General features: G+C 41.1%; 1 protein-coding gene across 1 annotated transcript in view; it reads left to right on the top strand.

Moving 5' to 3' along the window:
• The window catches only part of CHD2 (chromodomain helicase DNA binding protein 2), a 186,355-nt gene extending 164,863 nt beyond the window's left edge, over positions 1-21,492 (top strand). The window contains 3 exon segments of the mRNA XM_033920273.1: positions 1,718-1,922; positions 7,942-8,191; positions 9,296-21,492. Of these exon segments, the coding sequence (XP_033776164.1) occupies positions 1,718-1,922; positions 7,942-8,191; positions 9,296-9,626 (786 nt within the window). The 3' untranslated portion in view covers positions 9,627-21,492.
• The last annotated feature ends 464 nt before the right edge of the window (positions 21,493-21,956 follow it).

Below are 21,956 nucleotides of genomic sequence, written 5' to 3'. Positions count from 1 at the left end.
CTCACGCGGCAGCCCAACAGGTCCAGGACCTGTGCAGTAATCCTCTATTTATACCCCTCTATCCCCTTTTCCAGCAGGAAATTGTCCAATCCTTTCTTAAACCCCTGTACTGTACTCTGCCCTATTACGCCCTCTGGAAGCGCATTCCAGGTGTCCACCACTCGGTGGGTAAAGAAGAACTTCCTAGCATTCGTTTTAAATCTGTCCCCTTTCAACTTTTCCAAGTGTCCTCTTGTTCTTTTATTTTTTGAAAGTTTGAAGAATCTGTCCTTCTCTACTCTCTCTATGCCCTTCATGATCTTATAAGTCTCTATCATATCCCCTCTAAGTCTCCTCTTCTCCAGGGAAAAGGAGTTTCTCCAGTTTCTCCAATCTCTCAGCGTATGAGAGGTTTTCCATCCCTTTTATCAAGCGTGTCGCTCTCCTCTGAACCCTCTCGAGTAACGCCATATCCTTCCTAAGGTACGGAGACCAATATTGGACGCAGTATTCCAGATGCGGGCGCACCATCGCCCGATACAATGGCAGGATAACTTCTTTTGTCCTTGTTGTAATACCCTTCTTGATTATGCCTAGCATTCTATTTGCTTTCTTAGCGGCTGCTGCGCACTGTGCCGTCGGCTTCATTGTCATGTCCACCATTACCCCCAAGTCCCTTTCTTGGTAACTCTCATTTAATAATATTCCTCCCATCGTATAGTTGTACCTCGGGTTTCTGTTTCCAACATGCAATACTTTACATTTCTCAACGTTGAACTTCATCTGCCATCTCGCCGCCCATTCCCCCAATTTGTTCAAGTCCCTTTGCAATTCTTCGCACTCCTCTTTAGTCCCAGCTCCACTAAATAGTTTTGTATCGTCCGCAAATTTTATTATCTCACACTTCGTGCCTATTTCTATTTCTATTTCATTTATGAATATATTAAATAGCAGCGGCCCGAGCACTGAGCCCTGCGGAACACCACTCGTGACCCTCTCTATATTTCATCGTTCCAAAGAAAAGATCCAATGATTGGAGACTGATTCTGGACTTCAAGCTAGTCAATGCACTGAAAGTGCCTCACTTCCGCATGGAGACAGTGGTATCAGTGACATCAGTGGCACCAGGAGTGTTTCTAGCCTTCCTAGATCTGACTGAGGAATATGTCCACATTCACCAGTACACAAAAAATCCCACAATAGGATATTCAAAGTGAGAAAGGAGGGTAAAGGGTCTCAGAAACCTGCTTGGATTGGAATATAAATGTCCAATACCAAAACTGACTGGTTCAGAGTCTCAGTCATTGACCCTTATGTCTACCTCCTCCTAGTGCTCAACTGAATTCTTGCTGTATCTAATATTATTTTTATCTTTTTTTTTTCTTTTTATATTAACAGCAAGAAGTATTACTTATCTCAATCTTGCAGAGTTTCTAATAAGCCCAATAATAGGGCTGGATACTGGCACAGTGATGAGGTATGAAGGGAAGGGGTTTAAGTCTCTGAAATTCTGGCGGGTAGGGGGAAATAACCCACTGGTCCCAGAATAAATTGTGGGTTTACATAAAAGAAGATTAGCAAAGGTAAGAACCTAATCTTTCATTCATCTGCTCACCTGATCTCCCTACCATGTTCATTCACTTTTCCCCTTGACAAAACCAGCTTTTAACACTGCAGTGGTTCTGCATATGTAGTTGAAAATCATTTGATCCCCATTGTAAATGTCTATTGTCAACAGGAACAGAAGAAGAGGGAGGATACTCCAGCTGGTAAGAAGGTATTGCGACCAGAGCCATCAGCTTCCAGTCATGATTCTTTAATAACTCATCCTCATGTCCCTCATATCCCTCAGAAGCTTCATTTTCCTCCACCTCACCCCCAGCTGATGCATGGGCACCCAAGAGAAAATTACAGCTATCCCAAAAGACACTTTATTAATATAGGTGAGTTCACTATAGGCAGTTTTAACATAGGGGGGGGAGATTATTTGCATTGTGAATGATCATTTTCATATCTATAGACCATTTCTAGTGCAATGGGTCTAGTAATCCTGAACGCTAAAGTTATGCATCTGAACCCGCAAGTTGCTTGCAGAATGATATCACTCATCTTTCAACCACCTCTTTCCCAGTTGGCTTTCTCTGAAAGCAACTTGCTCAGATGTATTTCGGATCTGCTCTGCAGTAGGAGCTACTGATGGCGCACTCTATAGAGAGGCAATGCAATGACACTTCCTGAACTGCTTCACAGCCTCTTATGGTGGTGTATGAGGTTTGGATGCAGCCAGGCGTCTAAAGGGGTCTATGCTGATGATATGATCCTGGACAAATCTACGTCTAATGTATGGAATGTCATTGGCCTTTAAGAAACTTATTGTAAGGCACATGGCCTTTCACTGAAGAAAGAGAAGTTAAAAATATTATGTTTTAGACATAATAAAATTAACATTCCATGGCAGCTGGGTGTCCTTTGAACCCCAGATAAATCACATATAGTCAGTATAGTGTTTCTGAAGTTATGACAACTGTGTAATTTTTGATCTTTTGTTTTTAAGAGCATTTGAATTTTGATACAGTCTTTAATTTTGTCACATCTTGATTACAGCAATAGTTTATGTTCAGGTGTTTCAATCAAACTTACAGTCTAAATTGCGATTGCTTCAAAACACTGCTGCAAAAATGATTTTCCACATGATAAAATTTGATGAGGCATCCCCCCCTCTTTGATACAATTACATTGGTTGCCAATTAAGGCTAAGTTTGTCTTTAAAGTGGCATATATAAGCTTTAAAATAGTGGTGGAACCAAATCCAGGCTATTTGGTTAATTTATTCAGTTTTCCAAATAGAATCTCATCTAATCCTATTTCCTTCTTCATCAGGTATAAAAGAGATTTGAACAGTTCATGTGTGTTATCAGGACTTAAAACAGATTGGAACATATTTATTTTTCATCAAAATTTAGGAAATATTTGTTTTGCTCCCTTCTTATTAATGGTCAGAATGCCTGGGTCAGTTGTGGTTATTTTCTTTTTTAATTGCTTTTTGTACTTTGTGATAATTTTGTTTTTTTGTGGTTTTATTTTGAATAGCTGTTTATATTTTAACTGTAATCCGCTTTGGGCCTTTATTTTAAGGGAGTTGGTGGAATACAAGTAATATTTAACATAACATAAAATGATCTCCCTTTCTCTATTGTACTCTTTCTACTTGCTTTAAGTACATCTGGAAAAAGATAGAACAGTTCAAGATTCTGGGAAGGAAGCTGAAGATGAGGACCCAGAAGATAGCGTTCTCAGAGATCCTACCAGTACCGAGGGCAGATGTGAAAAGGCAGGAGGAACTACAATCAATAAGTGCGTGGATGAGGAGATGGTGTGAGGAAGAAGGGTTCCACTTTGTGAGGAACTGGACAACGTTCTGGGGCAAGAGCAAGCTCTACAGGAGAGATGGACTGCATCTGAGTGCGGCGGGAGCAAGACTTCTAGCAAACAACGTCAAGAGAGGAATAAAACAGGCTTTAAACTAAAAAGAAGGGGAAAGCCGACAGTCGACCAAGCGTCGACGATTCGAAAGAAGGTATCCCGTGAAGATACCGAGGAGAAAAAAGGCTGGGAAGAAACAATGGACAAATTACAGGAGTCGATTAACCCAGAAGAGGAGGTTAGAAGGAATGTAACAAAAGAGAAGAAACTAAAGACCGAAGCACCGGGAAAGGAAATGAAGACAAGAAAATACCAGGATCTAAATTGCATATATACTAATGCAAGGAGCCTAAGAAACAAAATGGGGGAATTAGAAGCCATGGCCAATGCAGAGGACATAGACATCATTGGAGTCTCTGAAACGTGGTGGAATGAAGAAAACAAATGGGATACAGCACTGCCAGGGTACAAGCTCTATCGCCAGGACAGGTCAGGAGAGAAAGGAGGTGGAATAGCTCTATACATAAAAGAAAGCATACAATCGACAAAAATGGACACAGCAGAGATGACCAACAAGCTGGAATCACTATAGGTTAAAATACCGGGAAGGAAAGGGCCTGAAATAAAGATGGGCCTATACTATCGTCCACCCGGGCAAACCGGAGATATCGATGAAGAATTGGAAACCGAATTGAAACGAGAATGCAAAAGCGGTAACACAGTTATTATGGGAGACTTCAACTACCCCGGGATAGACTGGAGTCTTGGAAGCTCAAAATGCGCTAGGGAGACAGAATTCCTGGAGGCTATACAAGATTGTTTCATGGAGCAGCTTGTTAGAGAACCAACGAGAGGAAATGCTACTCTGGATCTAATCCTAAATGGGTTAAGGGGACCTGCAAAGGAAGTAGAGGTAGTGGAACTGTTGGAAAACAGCGATCATAACATGATCAAGTTCAAGATTGAGGTAGGAATACCGAAAGGAAAGAGAACCATAGCGACAACTTTCAACTTCAGGAAAGGAAACTACGAAGCAATGAGGGAAATGGTAAGGAAGAAACTTAGGAACACTTCCAAAAAATGGCAAACGGTAGAACATGCCTGGTCTTTTCTCAAGAACACGGTGAGCGAGGCGCAAAATCTGTATATCCCCAGATTCAGAAAGGGGTGCAAAAAGAGTCGAACAAAAGACCCGGCGTGGATAACTAAAATAGTGAAGGAAGCGATAGGCAATAAAAAAATTCATTCAGGAAATGGAAAAAGGACAAAACTGAGGGGAATTGGAAAGAGCACAGGAAGTATCAAAAAGAATGTCACCGAGTGGTTCGAAAAGCCAAGAGAGAGTATGAAGAGAGGCTAGCCAGGGAAGCACGAAATTTCAAACCGTTCTTTAGATATGTTAAAGGGAAGCAACCGGCTAGGGAGGAGGTGGGACCGCTGGACGACGGAGACAGGAAGGGAGTGGTGAAGGAGGAGAAAGAAGTGGCAGAAAGACTTAACATGTTCTTTTCATCTGTATTTACAAACGAAGACACATCCAACATACCGGAACCTAAGCAATTCTTCAATGGAAATCAAGCAGAAAAATTAACATCCATGGAAGTGAGCCTTGAAGATGTACGCAGGCAGATAGAAAAACTAAAAACTGACAAATCCCCAGGTCCGGACAGAATCCATCCAAGGGTTCTGAAGGAATTAAAGGAGGAGATAGCGGAACTACTGCAGCAAATTTGCAATCTATCCCTGAAAACAGGCATGATTCCGGAGGACTGGAAGATAGCCAACGTTACGCCCATCTTTAAAAAGGGATCAAGAGGTGACCCGGGAAACTACAGACCGGTGAGTCTGACCTCGGTTCAGGGGAAAATGGCGGAAGCACTGATAAAAGAAAACATTGATGAACATTTTGAAAGAAATGAACTTCTTTTTTTTTCCAAATCTTTATTCATTTTAACATATACATCAAGTGTACATTAAAATATGAACACAACATATTACATTATCACTTGATAATTCCATAACAATATATACCTAAAAGATTTATATCCCACCCCCATCTGATAACCAGCCAACATGGTTTCTGCAAGGGGAGATCAGGCCTAACGAACTTATTGCACTTCTTCAAAGGAATTAACAAACGGATGGACAAAGGAGACCCCATAGACATCATATATCTAGATTTCCAAAAAGCCTTTGACAAGGTGCCCCATGAACGCCTACTCCGGAAACTGAAGAACCATGGGGTGGAAGGAGACATACATAGATGGATCAGAAACTCGTTGGTGGGTAGGAAACAGAGGGTAGGAGTGAAGAGCCACTATTCAGACTGGAGGAGGGTCACGTCACGAGTGGGGTCCCACAGGGTTCGGTGCTCGGGCCGCTGCTATTTAATATATTCATAAATGATCTAGAAACAGGGACGAAGTGTGAGATAATAAAATTTGCGGATGACACCAAACTATTTAGTGGAGCTCAGACTAAAGAGGACTGCGAAGAATTGCAAAGGGACTTGAACAAACTAGGGGAATGGGTGACGAGATGGCAGATGAAGTTCAATGTTGAGAAATGTAAAGTATTACATGTGGGAAACAGAAACCCGAGGTACAACTATACGATGGAAGGGATGTTATTAAATGAGAGTACCCAAGAAAGGGACTTGGGGGTAATGGTGGACATGACAATGAAGCAGACGGCACAGACTGAAATAGAAACATGATGGCAGATAAAGGCCAAATGGCCCATTCAGCCTGCCCGTCCGCAGTAACCATTATCTCTTCCTCTCTCTAAGAGATCCCATGTGCCTATCCCAGGCTTTTTGATATTCAAACACAGTCTCTGTCTCCACCACCTCTTCCGGGAGACTGTTCCATGCATCTACCACCCTTACCATAAAAAAGTATTTCCTTAGATTACTCCTGAGCCTATCAACTCTTAACTTCATCCTATGCCCTTATCATATCTCCCGCCTATCCTCCTAAAGATTGAGATCTTTAAGTCTGTCCCCATACGCCTTATGATGAAGACCACACACCATTTTAGTAGCCTTCCTCTGGACCGACTCCATCCTTTTTATAACTTTTTTAAGGTGCAACCTCCAGAATTGTACACAATATTCAAAATGAGGTCTCCCCAAAGTCTTATACAGGGGCATCAAGGCCTCCTTTTTCCTACTGGCCATACCTCTCCCTATGCACCCTAGCATTTTTCTAGCTTTCGCCATCACCTTTTCAACCTGTTTGGCCATCCTGAACATGTTCCTGCTGGTAATATAAACATTCAGTCCAGGGGTATTGCTTCACTTTTTCTCCTAGTTAGACTGTGGGAAGAGTGTGGCATAGTGGTTAGAGCTACAGCCTCAGCACCCTGAGGTTGTGGTTTCAAATCCTGTGCTGCTTCCTGTAACCCTGGACAAGTCATGTAATCATCCACTGCCCCAGGCACATTAGATAGATTGTGAGCCCACCGGGACAGGTAGGGAAAATGTTTGAAGTACTGCGCACATGCCAGTGCCTTCCTGCCCAACCTGGGCTTGCAGGACCATCAATTCATTTTCTGTAGAGCTGAGAAGCTGTGTTTTCGGTGTTCCCTTCAGCAGGACAGGGAAAAATGCTTGAGTATCGGAATATATTCATGTAAACCTTGGGAGAGCGGTATGAAAAATTCAATAAATGAATAATAGTATGACCTTGGACTGCTATGAAATGCTTAGGCAGATTCTCTAAGTGTTTTAGGGCTCCTTTTACAAAGCCGCGCTAAACCGCCAGCCCCGCTCGCCGCTACCGCCTCCTCTTGAGCAGGCGGTAGTTTTTCAGCCAGCACGGGGGGGTTAGCATGTGATGAAAAGTCGCGTGCGTTAAACCCGCATAGATTTTGATTACAGTCGCGTGAGATCCATGAATAAACCATAGTTACATGGAGCAGTTGTTTGTTACATTACAGCCATTATAATAATAATAATAATTGATTTTCTTATATACTGCCCCACCAACAGTTCTGGGCGGTTCACAACAAGAATAAAACTGAGCAGTTTAGCGAAAATTATACATTTCCACAATAATAATACATCATAAAAATCAATACAACAGTGGCTAATATTCAATTTAAAATCCTAAAATCTAATGAAAAAGATGCATAGTATATTAAACAGCCTCTAAAAACTGGATCAACTCTAATTGAAACACAATTTTAAAAGATTAAAAAGTCAAGGAAAAAATAATAAAACACATCGCAATAATAAAAATCATCATTCTAGTTTATCAAATAAATACGTATTTAATGATTTTCTAAATGTAAAATAAAATCAGCGGGAGTAACCAGGAATTCAACTTCCCGGCCCGATACTCCAATGTCCTGTCTAGAAAAGTTTTATAACGGCAGGACCTTGGGGCAGGGAAGACAAAAATACCTGAATTTCTGGTATCTTTTGCTGGACAAAGCATTTCAGTGGTTCTTTTAGAAGTCATCATTTGTCTCTGAAAGTTGGTGCGTAAGATCGTAGGACTTGTTTTGTGGCATGACGTTATGTGTGCTTGTTTGTAGACCGAGGTGAATGGCAAAGAGATCGAAAGTTTAACTATGTTGGGAACAGCATTCCGCACTGGGGAGGAGAACGGCATCATCCATACGAACAGCATCGATACAAGGACCACCACTATGGAGACAACCGACCTCATGGGGACCCCCGACGAAATTCTGTCAATTATCGCCCAAATAACCTTCCTCGCAAGAGACCATATGAGCAGTTCAATAATGAGAGAGAACACAGGGGACATCGAGATTACTATGACAGGTATTTCACCTGGTACTAAGCTAAGATTAATGTGAAGAATAGATTAAGAAGCCAAGGTTTGGTGTCACACAAACATAATTATTATATTATAATCTTATATTTTACAGGAAATTTATTAGGAAGTCAAGGGTCATGAATTTGATATACTGCCTTTCTCTGGTATAACTAAAACATAAGACTAGTTTTACTGGGTCAGACCAATGGTCCATTTAGCCCAGTATCCCGTCTTCACAGAGGCCAATCCAAGTCACAAGTACCTGGCAAAAACCCAAATAGTAGCAGCATTCCATGTTACCCTCCCATGTTTGTCTCATCTCAACAGCAGACTAAGGACTTTTCCTCCAGGAATTTGTCCAAACCTTTCTTAAAACCAGCTACGTTAACTGCTGTTACCACATCCTCTGGCAACGCGTTCCAGAGCTTAACTATTCTCAGAGTGAAAAAATATTTCCTCCTATTGGTTTTAAAAGTATTACTCTATAAATTCATCGAGTGTCCCCTAGTCTTTGTAAATCTTGATGCAGTAAAAACTCGATCCACTTGTACCCGTTGTACATCACTCAGGATTTTGTAGACTTCGATTACGTTTCCCTTCAGCCGTCTCTTTTCCAAGCTGAAGAGCCCTAACATTTTTTAGTCTTTCCTCATACGAGAGGAGTTCCATCCCCTTTACCGTCTTGGTCGTTCTTCTTTGATTTTTCTAGTGCCGCTATATCTTTTTTGAGATAGGGAGACCAGAACTGAACGCAATACTCAAGGTGAAGTCGCACCATTAAGGGTTACGGAGGCATTATAGAAACATGATGGCATTTGGAGGGAGGTTGTTTTCCAGTTGGCTGCCAACTGTCATTTGTTTACTTGGGTGACCAATTTTTCTCTGAAACAAGCAGAATGTGGTAATGTTTACATAAAATAACTAGTTTTAATTTAATAGCAGGTTCAGAGCTTTAAAAGTTGGATATTCATTTAAACCATTGATTAGAAAGATTTCATTTCATTTATTTTATATTTATATGCTACTTTTACCTCAGCTTTTCCCATTCAGGGTATTGGCTATCAGGAAATACATTGTCCATCTCTGTTAATTTTGGCTTATTTTTATAGGCGGCATCATGATGTAAAGCGCAGAAGATCAGATGACTTCCGATCTCAGAATTACCACCAGCAGGATTTCCGAAGAATGTCTGATCATAGGCTAGCCATGGGTTATCATGGTCAAGGTCCTTCGGATCATTACCGCTCCTTTCATCCAGACAAGCAAGGAGATTACAAAGCACCACTTCCACCACCACCTCCTGCTCTCTCAGACCCTCGTTCTCCCCCATCTCAGAAATCTCCTCATGACCCCAAATCACCCCTTGACCATAGGTCTCCTCTAGACAGATCATTAGAACAGAAAAGTACTGATTATAACTGGAATGTCCGAAAAACATAAAATAAGGGGAGAGCAGAGAGAAAAACATATGTGTTTTTTTTTGTATCTGACCAGTGGAGCTTGTGATTGGAGCTGGCGTCTTGAGAGCGGGAGTATGCTGCTATGGATTGGGTGGTTAACCCTTTGATGCCAAGAAGGGAAAGTGTTCTCACTTTGTGCATCTAATGCGAGAAGGCATGTGACTTTGAGAAATCCATGGGATTTAAACTGAGGGAGGTTGTTGCTGATCTTGGTAGGGTTTGCTTTTTTTTTTCCCACATTCTTCTGAATTTTCAACTGGGGTTGGCGTTGTACCCTACCACCAAAACCCTCTGTCAACAAGTAAGGAAATGTTTATGTGCTAATGCAGTTGTTGAGGAAAGGAGGTGTTGACTCTTCTGTGATTATTTCAGATGAATTTGAATATGATTCATGCACTGGGAGTTACCATGATTTCATAAAGCCTTGAGAAAAGAGATGCAACAAATGTTTGACAGATGCAACAGTGGAGTAGAAATGGACTGGAGATTAATTTTGGTGTAACCAAAGCAAGGAAGACAAGTTGTACACTCTCAGCTAGCTAGGCATTCCTGTCAGCTGATCTGGCTGGCCATTGGAATAAACCTATGGGTTATGTCAGAATGATTTCCACGAGGCAGAGATGAGTGTTGAACTGTATGTGATTAAACCCAAACACTGTTTCTTGGTTTTTTTTGCAGGTCCATCATTGTTGATGGACCTGTGTGTCGCTGATTTTTTTTTTTTTTTTCTTTTTATGATATGAAGTTGAGCCCCACTTTTCCGGTCAAACCTCACATTGTAGTCTTGTTAACCAGAAAAAAAAGCACACAAAGAAAACATATAAATATACCTAGCATCCTTATTCCTGGTCAGATATTTCAGTGATGCTCCCAGCACAGGATAGCATAGCAAGTGTAAGAAGCAGATTCACCCCTTCTCTCTGAATGCCACCATTTATGGCTTCCCCCCCCCCCCCAACAACAAAACACCGATGCAGAGCATGTTAAGACATAGTGACAGGACCCAAAGAATTGAATGAACAATTTGTGGGCAGAATTACAAGTGATTTTGACTATTGAAAGCGTCTGACAAAACTTAACAGCTGATTATTTCTTAGTGGATACAAAATAGAAGAAGCTTTGCATTGAATAGAGTCTGCAATTATGAGCCATCTTAACAGTTAAGGGCATAAAGAAAAAAGCAAAATCTTTGGCTATGAACCTGATTACCCAGGAAAATGAAAAAAAAAAGCTTGCAAAAACTTGACTACCCTTGGTATAGAATCCAAAGTCTTACTGCAAAACAGTTGTAGGAATGATTACATCACAGCCAGGGCCTGAAGTATTGCTGTTTTTCATCCTGCTCCTTGCTGTCCGCCAACTGTTAAATATAGTTTTTTTCCAATTGTATCCAAGAAAATGCCAATGTCTCTGAAATGCTCAAGCCTGGAGTAGGATAAAGGTAAGACTTAGGCTTGGATACAAATAGGATCTACACTTTCTGAAAGATGATAGTCTTAGGAGCCCAATTCTCAAGTATTAAAACTAGCTGGCATTTGGTTATAACTAACAATGAAGTTGAGAACCCCGAAAGAGTAGCCATGCAACAAACAAAACTGTAACATAGCCTTCTAAAGAGAGGAGAATATAGGGACTTCTTTCGTCAGATGGCAACATTTCCTAAATAGGAATAGTGTTTTCAGTTGATGTAAATCCAAAACTATTAAACCTGTTTGTGATAATGTCTGATAAAAAAAAGAGCACCGTTCTATTGTGTTGATGGAGACTATCTAGGAAGTATTAGCAGCTCCTTATTTTGGGGAGAGGATTCTTAGTCTTTGGGAAAGGGCAGGAAGATGAAAAATATGTACACGTCTCCCTCTGTATTCATGGTTTCAGCATTCGCGGTTTTGATTATTCACGGTTTTTAACTTGCTGGCTCTTTTCCCCCAAATTACGTCAGCTTGCATAGAGAAATCACTGATTCCATGCATTTGTAGAGAAAAATCACCCATTCCCAGCACTTTCTTCATCGTGGTTTGCCTCTCCTTCAGGAACAGGCCAGGTCTCCCACCATGTTATTCACAGTTTCACCATATTCACGATGGTTTTTAATAGAAAACAATGAATAACATATGAAAAAGTCATTTGCGGTTTTTCTGTATTTGCGGGTCTGTTAATCCCCTATCACAGCGAATACGGAGGGAGAAGTGTATTGTTAAAAGAATGAGTAGCATGCATCATAGCATTTATAAAGTAAAATAAAAATAATATTGAGAGAATATTTTTGTCTCCACATAAATAAAATATATAGAAAAAATTGTGCCATAACGTGGAGCAAAAGGCAAATGCTGCCCAGACCAGTGTAAAGTGTTTGAAGCTGTTTGAGCCCTTAGTAGCTGCCAGACACTTCTTTTTTAGCTTAATGCTAAACGTATTTATTTTTAGTGGGTAGTTATCCTGCGTTGAAGGAGTAGAAGTAGCTACAGCTCAGCTAGTAAACACTGAGAATGATCCGTTTTTTTGATAGCAAAGATGTAATGAGAGGAGAGGATGGGGAATAAGCCATGATTCATTGATCCCTCTCTATAAGGCTGCTCGAGGCATTACTGTAGAGCGAACAAGTATTATGCAATGTACACAGTGAGGGGCGTTTTCGATATGATGTGCAAATCTGAGTTTGGATGTTTTGCAGAACTCACAAAAATCCAGTAGTGAACATGGCCATTTTTGAAACAAAAACCCACATTTTGTTTTGTTTCGAAAATGGCCATTTCTGAGATGTGCTCGAACCATTTTTGTAAAAACACATCCAAAAGAAAAGTGCATGAAGTGTAGGAGGAGCTGGCATTTTTTGAATAGACTGTTCACATGGACATCTCAGCAGAGCAGTGGGGAGCCTTAGGGGAGCACTGCAGTGAGCTTCACATAAAAAGGCTTAGGTACGCATCTCGCCATAACGCTCTAACCCAGTGGTTCCCAACCCTGTCCTGGAGGACACCAGGCCAGTCCGGTTTTCAGGATAGCCCTAATGAGAGAAATCTGCATATAATGGAGGTACCAGGCATGCAAACCTGCTCCTTGCATATTCATTAGTGCTATCCTGAAAACCCGACTGGCCTGGTGGTCCTCCAGGACAGGGTTGGGAACCCCTGCTCTAACCTACTAGACGAAGGGTGGGCAACTCCGGTCCTCGAGGCCCTAATCTAGTCGGGCACTCCTTTCAATGCATATTCATTGGGGAGATCCTGAAAACCTGACTGGATTCCAGCCCTCGAGGACCGGAGTTGCCCACACCTGTACTAGACCCAACTGCACACCATACCTTATGCCTGCAGGTGTCACCTACTATATATGTAGGTTCTGTGGGATTAGGATCGGCTCACATATTCTACCATTAGTGTAGTAGTTTGAGTGGGACATGGGCCTGAGTCCCCACCAGGTTATTCCAGGACGCTGCTCTAATAGAGGACCGGCCATAACATCTGAAACTGTCATGCAGGCATGTACTGTTTTATTCACCTCTGTGGGGATTGGGAGGGGGTCAGCAGTGACCACCGTGAGAGTGTGGGGTGGGGTCCTGCCTTTGTCTCTCCAGTAGTCATCTGATGAGTTTGGGCACCTTCTTGGCACTTATTCGTTGTTGAAACAGGTTTTGTCACAAACGTCCAAACTCGACGTTTTCTAACATGTTCAATTATTGCAGAAAAATGTCCAAATCATAAGCTCACCCTAGTTCCTCCCAAACCACACCTCTGACATGTCCCCTTGAGATTTAGAGCACTGCAGACAACCACCACAGAACATGGGTTTCGAAAATAGCAAATTAGAAGGGTTTGGCGAGAAAAAATGCCCATCTGCCCCTTGATGCCACTTTTTTTGATGGTTTTCTTTTTTGAAAATGAGCCCCAATGTGTGTTGTATTTCAGCAGTACTTATCTTTTTAAATTAAGCAAACAAATTAAGCAATCCTCTGCAATACTATACATTAACAGATAAAACAAAATCAGTATTGGCTGGCTTCCCTTGCCCGTTTCTAGATGTTTACATGGCCTAAAGATAAGCATGCACTGATATGTAAGGTGCAGAACTTCAGAGTTGCATATGGTTGTGTTAGGTAGGTATCCTATATCCATTAAATGTTCCTTATAAATAGAGGTGGACTGGGAAAGTAGCATTATATGGTTTAAATTCTACTGAAAAACCTGCTGTTTACCAGTAAACCAATAGGAAAAGACCTACATTTTTCCCTTGAGATTATACAGTCTTAATTGGTTCCTGTCTGTTTGATCTCGTCTTTCAATAAACGCTCAATTATGGATAGGATTTTATTTATACCCATTTCTTCTTACAGTATGTAGTCATTCTGTGTTACAGCTCGTCCTTTGCATCCTTGAAAGAGGTTATGTTAGCAAGGGACTCCAGGTCACCTCTTTCTTTTACAATTCACCCATGCTGACTCTTTTCAAATAGCATTGTCCAGCATCAACCGGTCAGATGCAGTAGAGTGGGATGTAATTCATGAGTGTTCTGAAACCTGGTGCGGTTGAAAAAAAGTCTGTAACAGAACGATGTTAAACCCTGTTGAATGTTATTTGCCATTGGCACCTTTGAAATATTACGTGAAGGCTCCTTTTTTTCTGCAGAGCTTTTTCTCTGTCAGCTTTCCTGTGATGCTAAGTGACTTCAAGCAGACAATACAAAAATGTGCATTTCCTGTTCAGACATTCGTTTATTCTGCTTTGCATATTAGGAACGAGTTGTTCATAGTTGAGTCACTGTAAGATGGATTTATCCCATGAGGGAGGCAAATCTAGCCAGGTAATCATGAAGTACAAAGATTTAGTCACGTGAAAAGGTTGAGGATAGAGGTTTTTTCAATTTAACAGGTCAGCAAATAGGTTAAAAATGTGTCCACACCACTGCAGTTGTATAAACGCCTGACCTAAATCTAACCACATTTTCTCCAACTAGATGCAGAAGAAATTCAGCCACAGATCTAGATTTTTTTTAAATAGAATTCTAGGAGGATTCTATTTGCTATGTACCTATTCAGGTGAAGTCATCCCAAAAAGCTTATCACATTCTTAGGGTATTCTTTAAATTTCATTTATTCTTTTTCTATATGAGTTTTCTTCTAGTTTCTAGACATAGAATATTTAGCCAAAAATGTTTGTGACAAAAGCAAACATACAAATGGTTAGCAGGCCCTCTGGAAAAACCTCTTAGAGTTGCTTAGTGTCACTATAAAAAGATAATAATGTAGCTATATTTTGTGCTAGACCTTCCATTGCAAATTGTTTTATCAAACCTAATACACGCAGTTGAGTTTTGTTAAACCGGAGATGGGACCAGAGAGTTGAAAATGTGCTTCTTCTGGAGAAGCCAAGTGGAAAGGGTCAGACGTGACATAGAATTGTTGTGTATGTTGTATTACCATATTACGTTACTGTATTCTTGTACAGTTCTGTAAGGTTCTTCAAAGGAAATGAAGAAGCTGCCACTGGTTTGGAATTTTTTAAAAAAATTTTCTTGGTAAGAAGACTGAAAATGGTTGGATCTTTCACAGGCTAGTGGCCAAGCCTTTGAATTTGTTGTGCACTTTCCACTAGCACCTGAAATTTTGTCTAGACCAGTTTGGGACTATTGTAAGAGTTATTGTTGGAAAGATGCCTGGCATAGATAGATACCTGGAAAAGTGATTTGAAAGGAAGCTGGCCAACCAGAGGCTGTTTATTCTCTTCTCTGAGAACAAGCAAGCATAATATTACCTTATGTGGGGTGATGTAATCCATGGAACCCAGTAAAGACACCACCAGTTGCACTGTTAGTTAAAAATTTTAGGCAGTGCCCATACCATGTGCGTGCCGGTTCGCGAGACCATCAGTTAGTTCTTAGTTTCCATGGAGCTGAGAAATTGTGTCTAATTGTGTTTTCAGTGTTCTCTTCAGAGTGTCAAAGTTTTTAACTTTTTTGTGCCTTCCTGTCTTTATTTTTCATAATTTTTTGACATAATTCTTTGTTTTAACTGTGTTCAACTATTTATCCCGATTTTAATTAATTTTGTCAACTTTTGCGTTTTTGGCTTCCACTTGGAGCTTTTTCTCTTACCCAGGATCATAGATCATTTTCAGGATACTTTACTCAAGCTCCCCAGGCCATTAAGCACTTTGATTCTGTATTTGCCATTTTCCCCTCCATGTCAAAAGATAGTATCAAATGGCTTTAAAAAATGCTCTCAATGTAATTGGACCACATCAGGTACTGATCAACATAATTGGTGTATCCATTGTCTAGGTCCCGAACATCGGGACATTAACTGTGTCCTCTGCTTCCATATTCAAAATAGGTCACTCAGATCCTGAAAACTTCCAAAAACGTTTTGGTACTGTGTCAGTATCAATATCAAGCATGGCAGGGAACTCAGAACCCAAAGCTCAGCCTTCTAGACCTCAACATCAACAGTGCCAAGTTCATCAACACTGCATTGTGGATGTTGGGGTCCTTATAGCAGCAGGTATCTACATTATCTTCATCGATGCCTCAAGTATCAAAGGACCTAGCACATAAGAAAGCTAAGAAGCACAAACATTCTCCCCCTTCTAAGCATACCCCTGCATCCTCCCAAGCATTGACGTCATTGACGTACAGTGGCGACGCATGGATGACTATTCTCCTTCCATCTAGATGTTTCATAGGTATGCCTTGATACCACTGTCTTCCATGCCACACCATCTGGTACAGCAGACTGCTTCCATGCCAGTGTCTTCCAGTACTGGTACTGACTGTCCAGCAGGAGAACTGGGCTTTGCTCAGACGAGCTTTCGGGACTACTGCAGTCGCAGTCTTCACAGGCATTAAAGTCTTCCATGCTTGCATCAACTCAGCCTGAGGGATATGTCTGAGCATCAATTAAGGACAAGGTCATGCACTCATGCTCGACATCGAGCACTAAAGTTGACACAGACCCACTCAATGGATCCATCATTGGTGGAGAAATTTTGCCTCAAAATAACCACCTGCACCTTGATGCGCATTTGACACTCCTGTCAATGCACACTCCCTGATTCACCTAGTAAGGTGTACTTTGAGTAGTCTGATTCAGATACCTCCATCCACTCATAAGAAAAGTTACCAGAATATTCAGCAGAAGAGTCCTAAAGTATACATTCTGATCCTTCACCTCCTGCTCAATGACACATATCTCCACCAGAAAGTATATATTTTACTAGATTTATAAGGTAGATAGGGCAGGCCTTGACCATCAAAATGGAAACAGAGGAAGAGCATTATTCTTAAATTTGCAAACACCTTAATTTTGAGGCACCACCAAATGAATGCATTAAAGTGCCCTTACACAAAGTCATGAAAGATACTTTATGTAAAAACTGGGAGACTCCTCTAAGAGTCCAAGTAGCTCCTAGAAAAATAGACACAATGTACAGAATTCAAACTTATCCAGAATTTGACAGAACTCAAGTTCAACACCATTCATTAGTGGTAGAGTCTGCCCTCAATCATTCATACAGCTCACAATCTCACACTACTGCTTCTCCAGGTAGAGAAGCCAAAAAAAATTAGACTCTCTTGGCAAGCATATATACCAGTCATCTGTGCTCCTCAACAGAATTATGGACTACCAATTTTACATGTCTATTTTAAACCTTTGCTGAAACAGTTGTCAGACTTTGAGGAGTTTCTTCCCTGGACAGTTTAATACAGTTTCAACAATTATCTAAGAACTTGTTCACTACTAAAAAATTTATGGCTAGAGCAGCTTTTGATGCCTGTGATCAATTTATTTTGATGCCTGTGTTTCTTCCTGGACATCAATCAAGAAAAAGTTGGGCTATATAAATGGCCCTACTTTTTTTTTTAACTGGTTTACCACTGTGGAGTTTCTTGCTTTCCTTTTTTTGGTTTTGGATTTCTTACCAAACATTTGCAATAGCAAATGCGCAGGTTGGCCTGGTTTCAAGTCTCAAATCTGGAAACTTCCGTTCACAAATCCCTTTCAAATGTGCCTTGCTAGAGAGATGACTTATTTGGAGAAAAAATTGAGGAAGCTGCAGATAAGATCAGTAGCACACAGAGGTACCATGACCACTTTATCTAAACCACAAACCTCTCAAAGGATATTCTACCTCATTACAACACTAAATGCTGCTATAATCAGTCTTCTTCCTCTTCTAGACCTGCTGCTCAATGATTCCATCCAAAGCAACACAGAAATGACGACCTCAATCTCAACTCAAACAATATTTCTCTAATTCTTCCTTACAACCTTCCCACCAGCGATAGACTCTTATCACATCAGACCAATGAGCACATAGAGTTGTTGCTCATGGCAATGCCCTGCACTTGTTAAGAAAATCTCCATACCACTCACTGAAATTCTCCTTTGAACTTCCTCCAGAAGACCCTCCTTCACCAAGAGCTGTTGGCCTTCTCTAGCTAAATGCAATAGCACCTGTTCCTCTACAGGAGAGGGGCTGAGAATTTTACTCCAAGTTTCAAGTTTATTATGACTTGATATACCACTTTTCATTTCCAAAGTGCTTTACAACATTACAATATTTCCTGATACCAAAAAAGATTGGAGGCCTTAGAACAATTCTAGACCTCCAAGTACTCAACAAATAATTGTTGAAGGAGAAATTCTGCATGTCTCTGTACTACCTCTACTGGAAATAGGCGATTGGCTTTGCTCTCTGTATCTAAGAGGCTTGCACTCAAATATACATCTACCAGTTCACAGAAAGTATCTTTGCTTTCGAATTGGATTTCAATATTTCCAATATAAGTTTTTAGCTTTCAACCTAGCTTCAGCTCCTTTCATCCTTGTGAAATGCCTAGTGGTAATAGTGGCATCCCTTTCCTCATTGGGATTTCACATATTTCCCTAATTGGATGACTGGTCGATCAAGGCTTCATCATCGCTACCATTTTGGCATGCCATCAACTCAACAGTTCATTTTCTGGAGCTACTAGGATTTGCTGTCAATTACCAAAAGTTGCATCTACGCCCATCTCTGATTCTAGAGTTCATAGGTGCTCTTATAGACATTACACAGGGTCAAGCTTTTGTACTGCAACAGGGAGTCAACAATATGATTCATCTGTATCAAACAGTCTCCACCCTTCCATGCATTACTGTATGTCAAATCCTACAACTTCTGGTACACATGGCATCCACAGTACACATCACCCCATTTACACATCTTCATATCAGAATCCCACAATGGACCCTGTCAACTCAGTGGTCTCAAGCCATGGGATTTCTCTGTGCTTCAGTTGTAGTCATCTCGTTCCTCCATCACTCTCTAATGCTGGATGGTTCCTCACCACCTTTCAGCTCGCCCCTCTCCCACAAGAAACTCCTAACTGGAGATGCTTCACTATAGGTTGGGGTACTCATCTGAACGGCCTCCACATTTGAGTATGATCTCACCATGAGCAGACTCTTTATATCAATCTCCTAGAGCTTCGAGCAATAGGCAATGCTCTCAAAATAATCCAAGACTTGACCCCTCAATCTAGTCCTTGTTTGAATGGGCAATCAGGATGCTATGTTATATCTGAACAAACAAAGAGGCACGGGCTTTCACCCCCTGTGCATGAAAGCAATCCATATTTGGACTTGGGCAACTGCTCGTGGCATACTTTTCAGGGCAGTTTATCTAGCAGGGAAGCAGAATGTGTTAGCAGAGAATTGAGCAGACTTCTTCAACCCAACAAATGGCATCAAATTTTCTCCAAATAGGAGACACCATAAATAGATCTCTTCGCTTCCCCCCCCCCCCCACACACAACAATAAACTTCCCCTATTTCGCTCCAGACTCTAAACTCCCCAATTGCCCAGTGTCAGATGCTTTCCTTCTTCACTGTGGGGACAATTTTCTTTTTGTGCATTCCATCCGATACCTCTCATTGCAAGAACTCTGCTTATACTTTGCTAGGATCGGGGCACCATGATCCTCATAGCACTTCATTGGCAATGTCAACCTTGATTCCCACTCCTAGACCTACTGTGCAAGCTAGAATCGTTCGCAATGCTTCTGACTCAGAGCAACAGATCCCTCCTTCATCCCATCCTTCAATCGTTTACACTGACAGCAAGATTTCTTTCACCAAACAAGTAAATGCTTTCTGTCTCTCTGCTGCAGTCTCTGCTGTCGTTGAAGCATCTAGAAAGCCTTCAACTCAGTGCTGTTACTGCTTCAAATGGATGACATTTTTTTTTCCTGGTATACAATGCATCCTCTTGAACATGTCACATGTCCACTTCCATCCATCCTGGACTAACTTCTTCACTTCTCTTATTCAGGTCTAAAAAACAACTCAGTTTGAGTACATCTCAGCACTGTCATTGTGTTTCACTCTTCCCTAGACAGGAAGCCTCTCTATGTCCATCCCTTAGTAGCCAGATTCATAAAAGGACTTTACCACATCAAACCACCTATCAAGCCTCTACCTGTTGCTTGGAATCTTAAAGTTGTATTATCTACTCCTTTGAAGACTCCTTTTGAGCCACTCACAATTTGCTCTCTCAAACTTCTCACTTGTCCTCACATCTGCATGCCATGTAAGTGAACTTCAAGCACTTGTGTCTGATCTTCCCTACACAAGATTCTATCGTGATGGAATAGTGCTCCAAACTCATCCAAAATTCCTACCTGAAGTCGTCTCAAAATTCCACCTCAACCCATCCATGCCTGTTTTCTTTCCAAAGCCAAATTCCCATCCTGGACAAGCAGCTCTTCACACCTTGGACTGCAAACATGCTCTAGCATACTACCTGGAACAGATGGAACCTCGTAGAGGATTTTCCCAGCTCTTTGTGGCCTTTGACCCTATCAGACTTGGAGTTCCTGTTAAGAAGAGAGCCATTTCCACTTGGCTGGTGGATTGCATCTCCTTTGTGAATATTCAGCCAGGGCTGGCACTATAGGGCCATGTTACAGCCCACAATGCCTTGAGTTCTGCTGCCTTGGTAGCACATTTTCGCTCTACATCTGTTGAGAACATCTGCAAAACAATTACTTGGCCCTCAATCCACACCTATACCTCACACTACCGTTTAGAACAGAACTCCAAAGAGACAGTCAGCTTGGACAAGCAATTCTGCAGAATCTTTTCACTTCCTAAGCTCCAAGTTTCCCTCCAACCCTCTTGGGTTTTGCTAGAATTATGTTTACATGTCTGCTTTCCTCATCCAGAGTCATGATCCTGACAGCTTAGGACTCCCACATGTGAGAATATTATGCCTGCTTATCCTCAGAGAAAGCAAAAATACTTACCTATAGCAGGTGTTCTCCAAGGACAGCAAGCATAGAGTCTCACAACCCACCCACTTCCCCTAGTTGGTCCCACAGACAGACATAGACAAGAAGGTACCAGCATATGCTTGCTTGGTATGGGCACTGCCTAAAAACTTTAAGGGCTCCTTTTACGAAGGTGCGTTAGGGCCTTAACGCGTGGAATAGCGTGCGCTAAAAACGCTAGCGCACCTTCGTAAAAGGAGCCTAAGTGTCAGTGTGCTTGGTAATATCTGTACCTGGTTCCGTGGATGCCATTGTTCCACACTGAGAATATATGCCTGCTGTCCTTGGAGAACACTTGTACAGGTAAGTATCTTTGCTTTATAGTTGAGGGGAGTGGGGGGAAAATATCTTTCTGTAAAATTATGTGAACTTTTAAACCTAATGACTAAAATGGTAATTAATATTAATTTATATTTGTGAAAATGCCACTGTCATAGTGCTTACTGATGTAAATATGTTGTTTATAGAGTATGTATTAAATTTTCCTACATTGTAAAACTGATGTACTTTTGATTCTTATATATTAAAAAGTGTTACTGAGATTTTTAGAATTTGGGAGCTGTGTTTAGTGTGTGGCGGTTCTACAGGATTTCTTCCTAAAAAAATTCACCACACCGTGATTTTTCTCTCTTTCCAGTGTCCTTTATCTTTTAATCGTACCGCTTCATGTAGAGTGGTTCAGCATCTTTCTGTAGCCAGTAGAGCCTGATGTAAGTCTGAAGCACTTGGGGTTTTTTTAAAGTAGAAATACTAAACAAACTTGCTTTCATGAGCAACTAGGATTAAAAAGGGGTTTGGGGATGAAAATTAACATTTTATACCCCAAATGGTAGTGCACAGCTCTAACAGCTAGATGAAAAGACGAGGTATTAGTTTCTTAATTGCTAATCATTTTCTTTTCCTGCTAATTTTTGCACCAGACATTCCTGATCAAATTGTATGTTACTCTGAATCTGTAAGAGAGGCCAGTGCAGAAAATCGCTGACTGCATGGCTTCTAATGTGCA

This window comes from Geotrypetes seraphini, chromosome 14, assembly GCF_902459505.1.
Source record: "Geotrypetes seraphini chromosome 14, aGeoSer1.1, whole genome shotgun sequence".
In the NCBI taxonomy this organism is placed as follows: domain Eukaryota; kingdom Metazoa; phylum Chordata; class Amphibia; order Gymnophiona; family Dermophiidae; genus Geotrypetes; species Geotrypetes seraphini.
The sequence above is the reverse complement of the archived record's forward strand: the minus strand, read 5'-3'. Positions and strand labels throughout refer to the sequence as shown.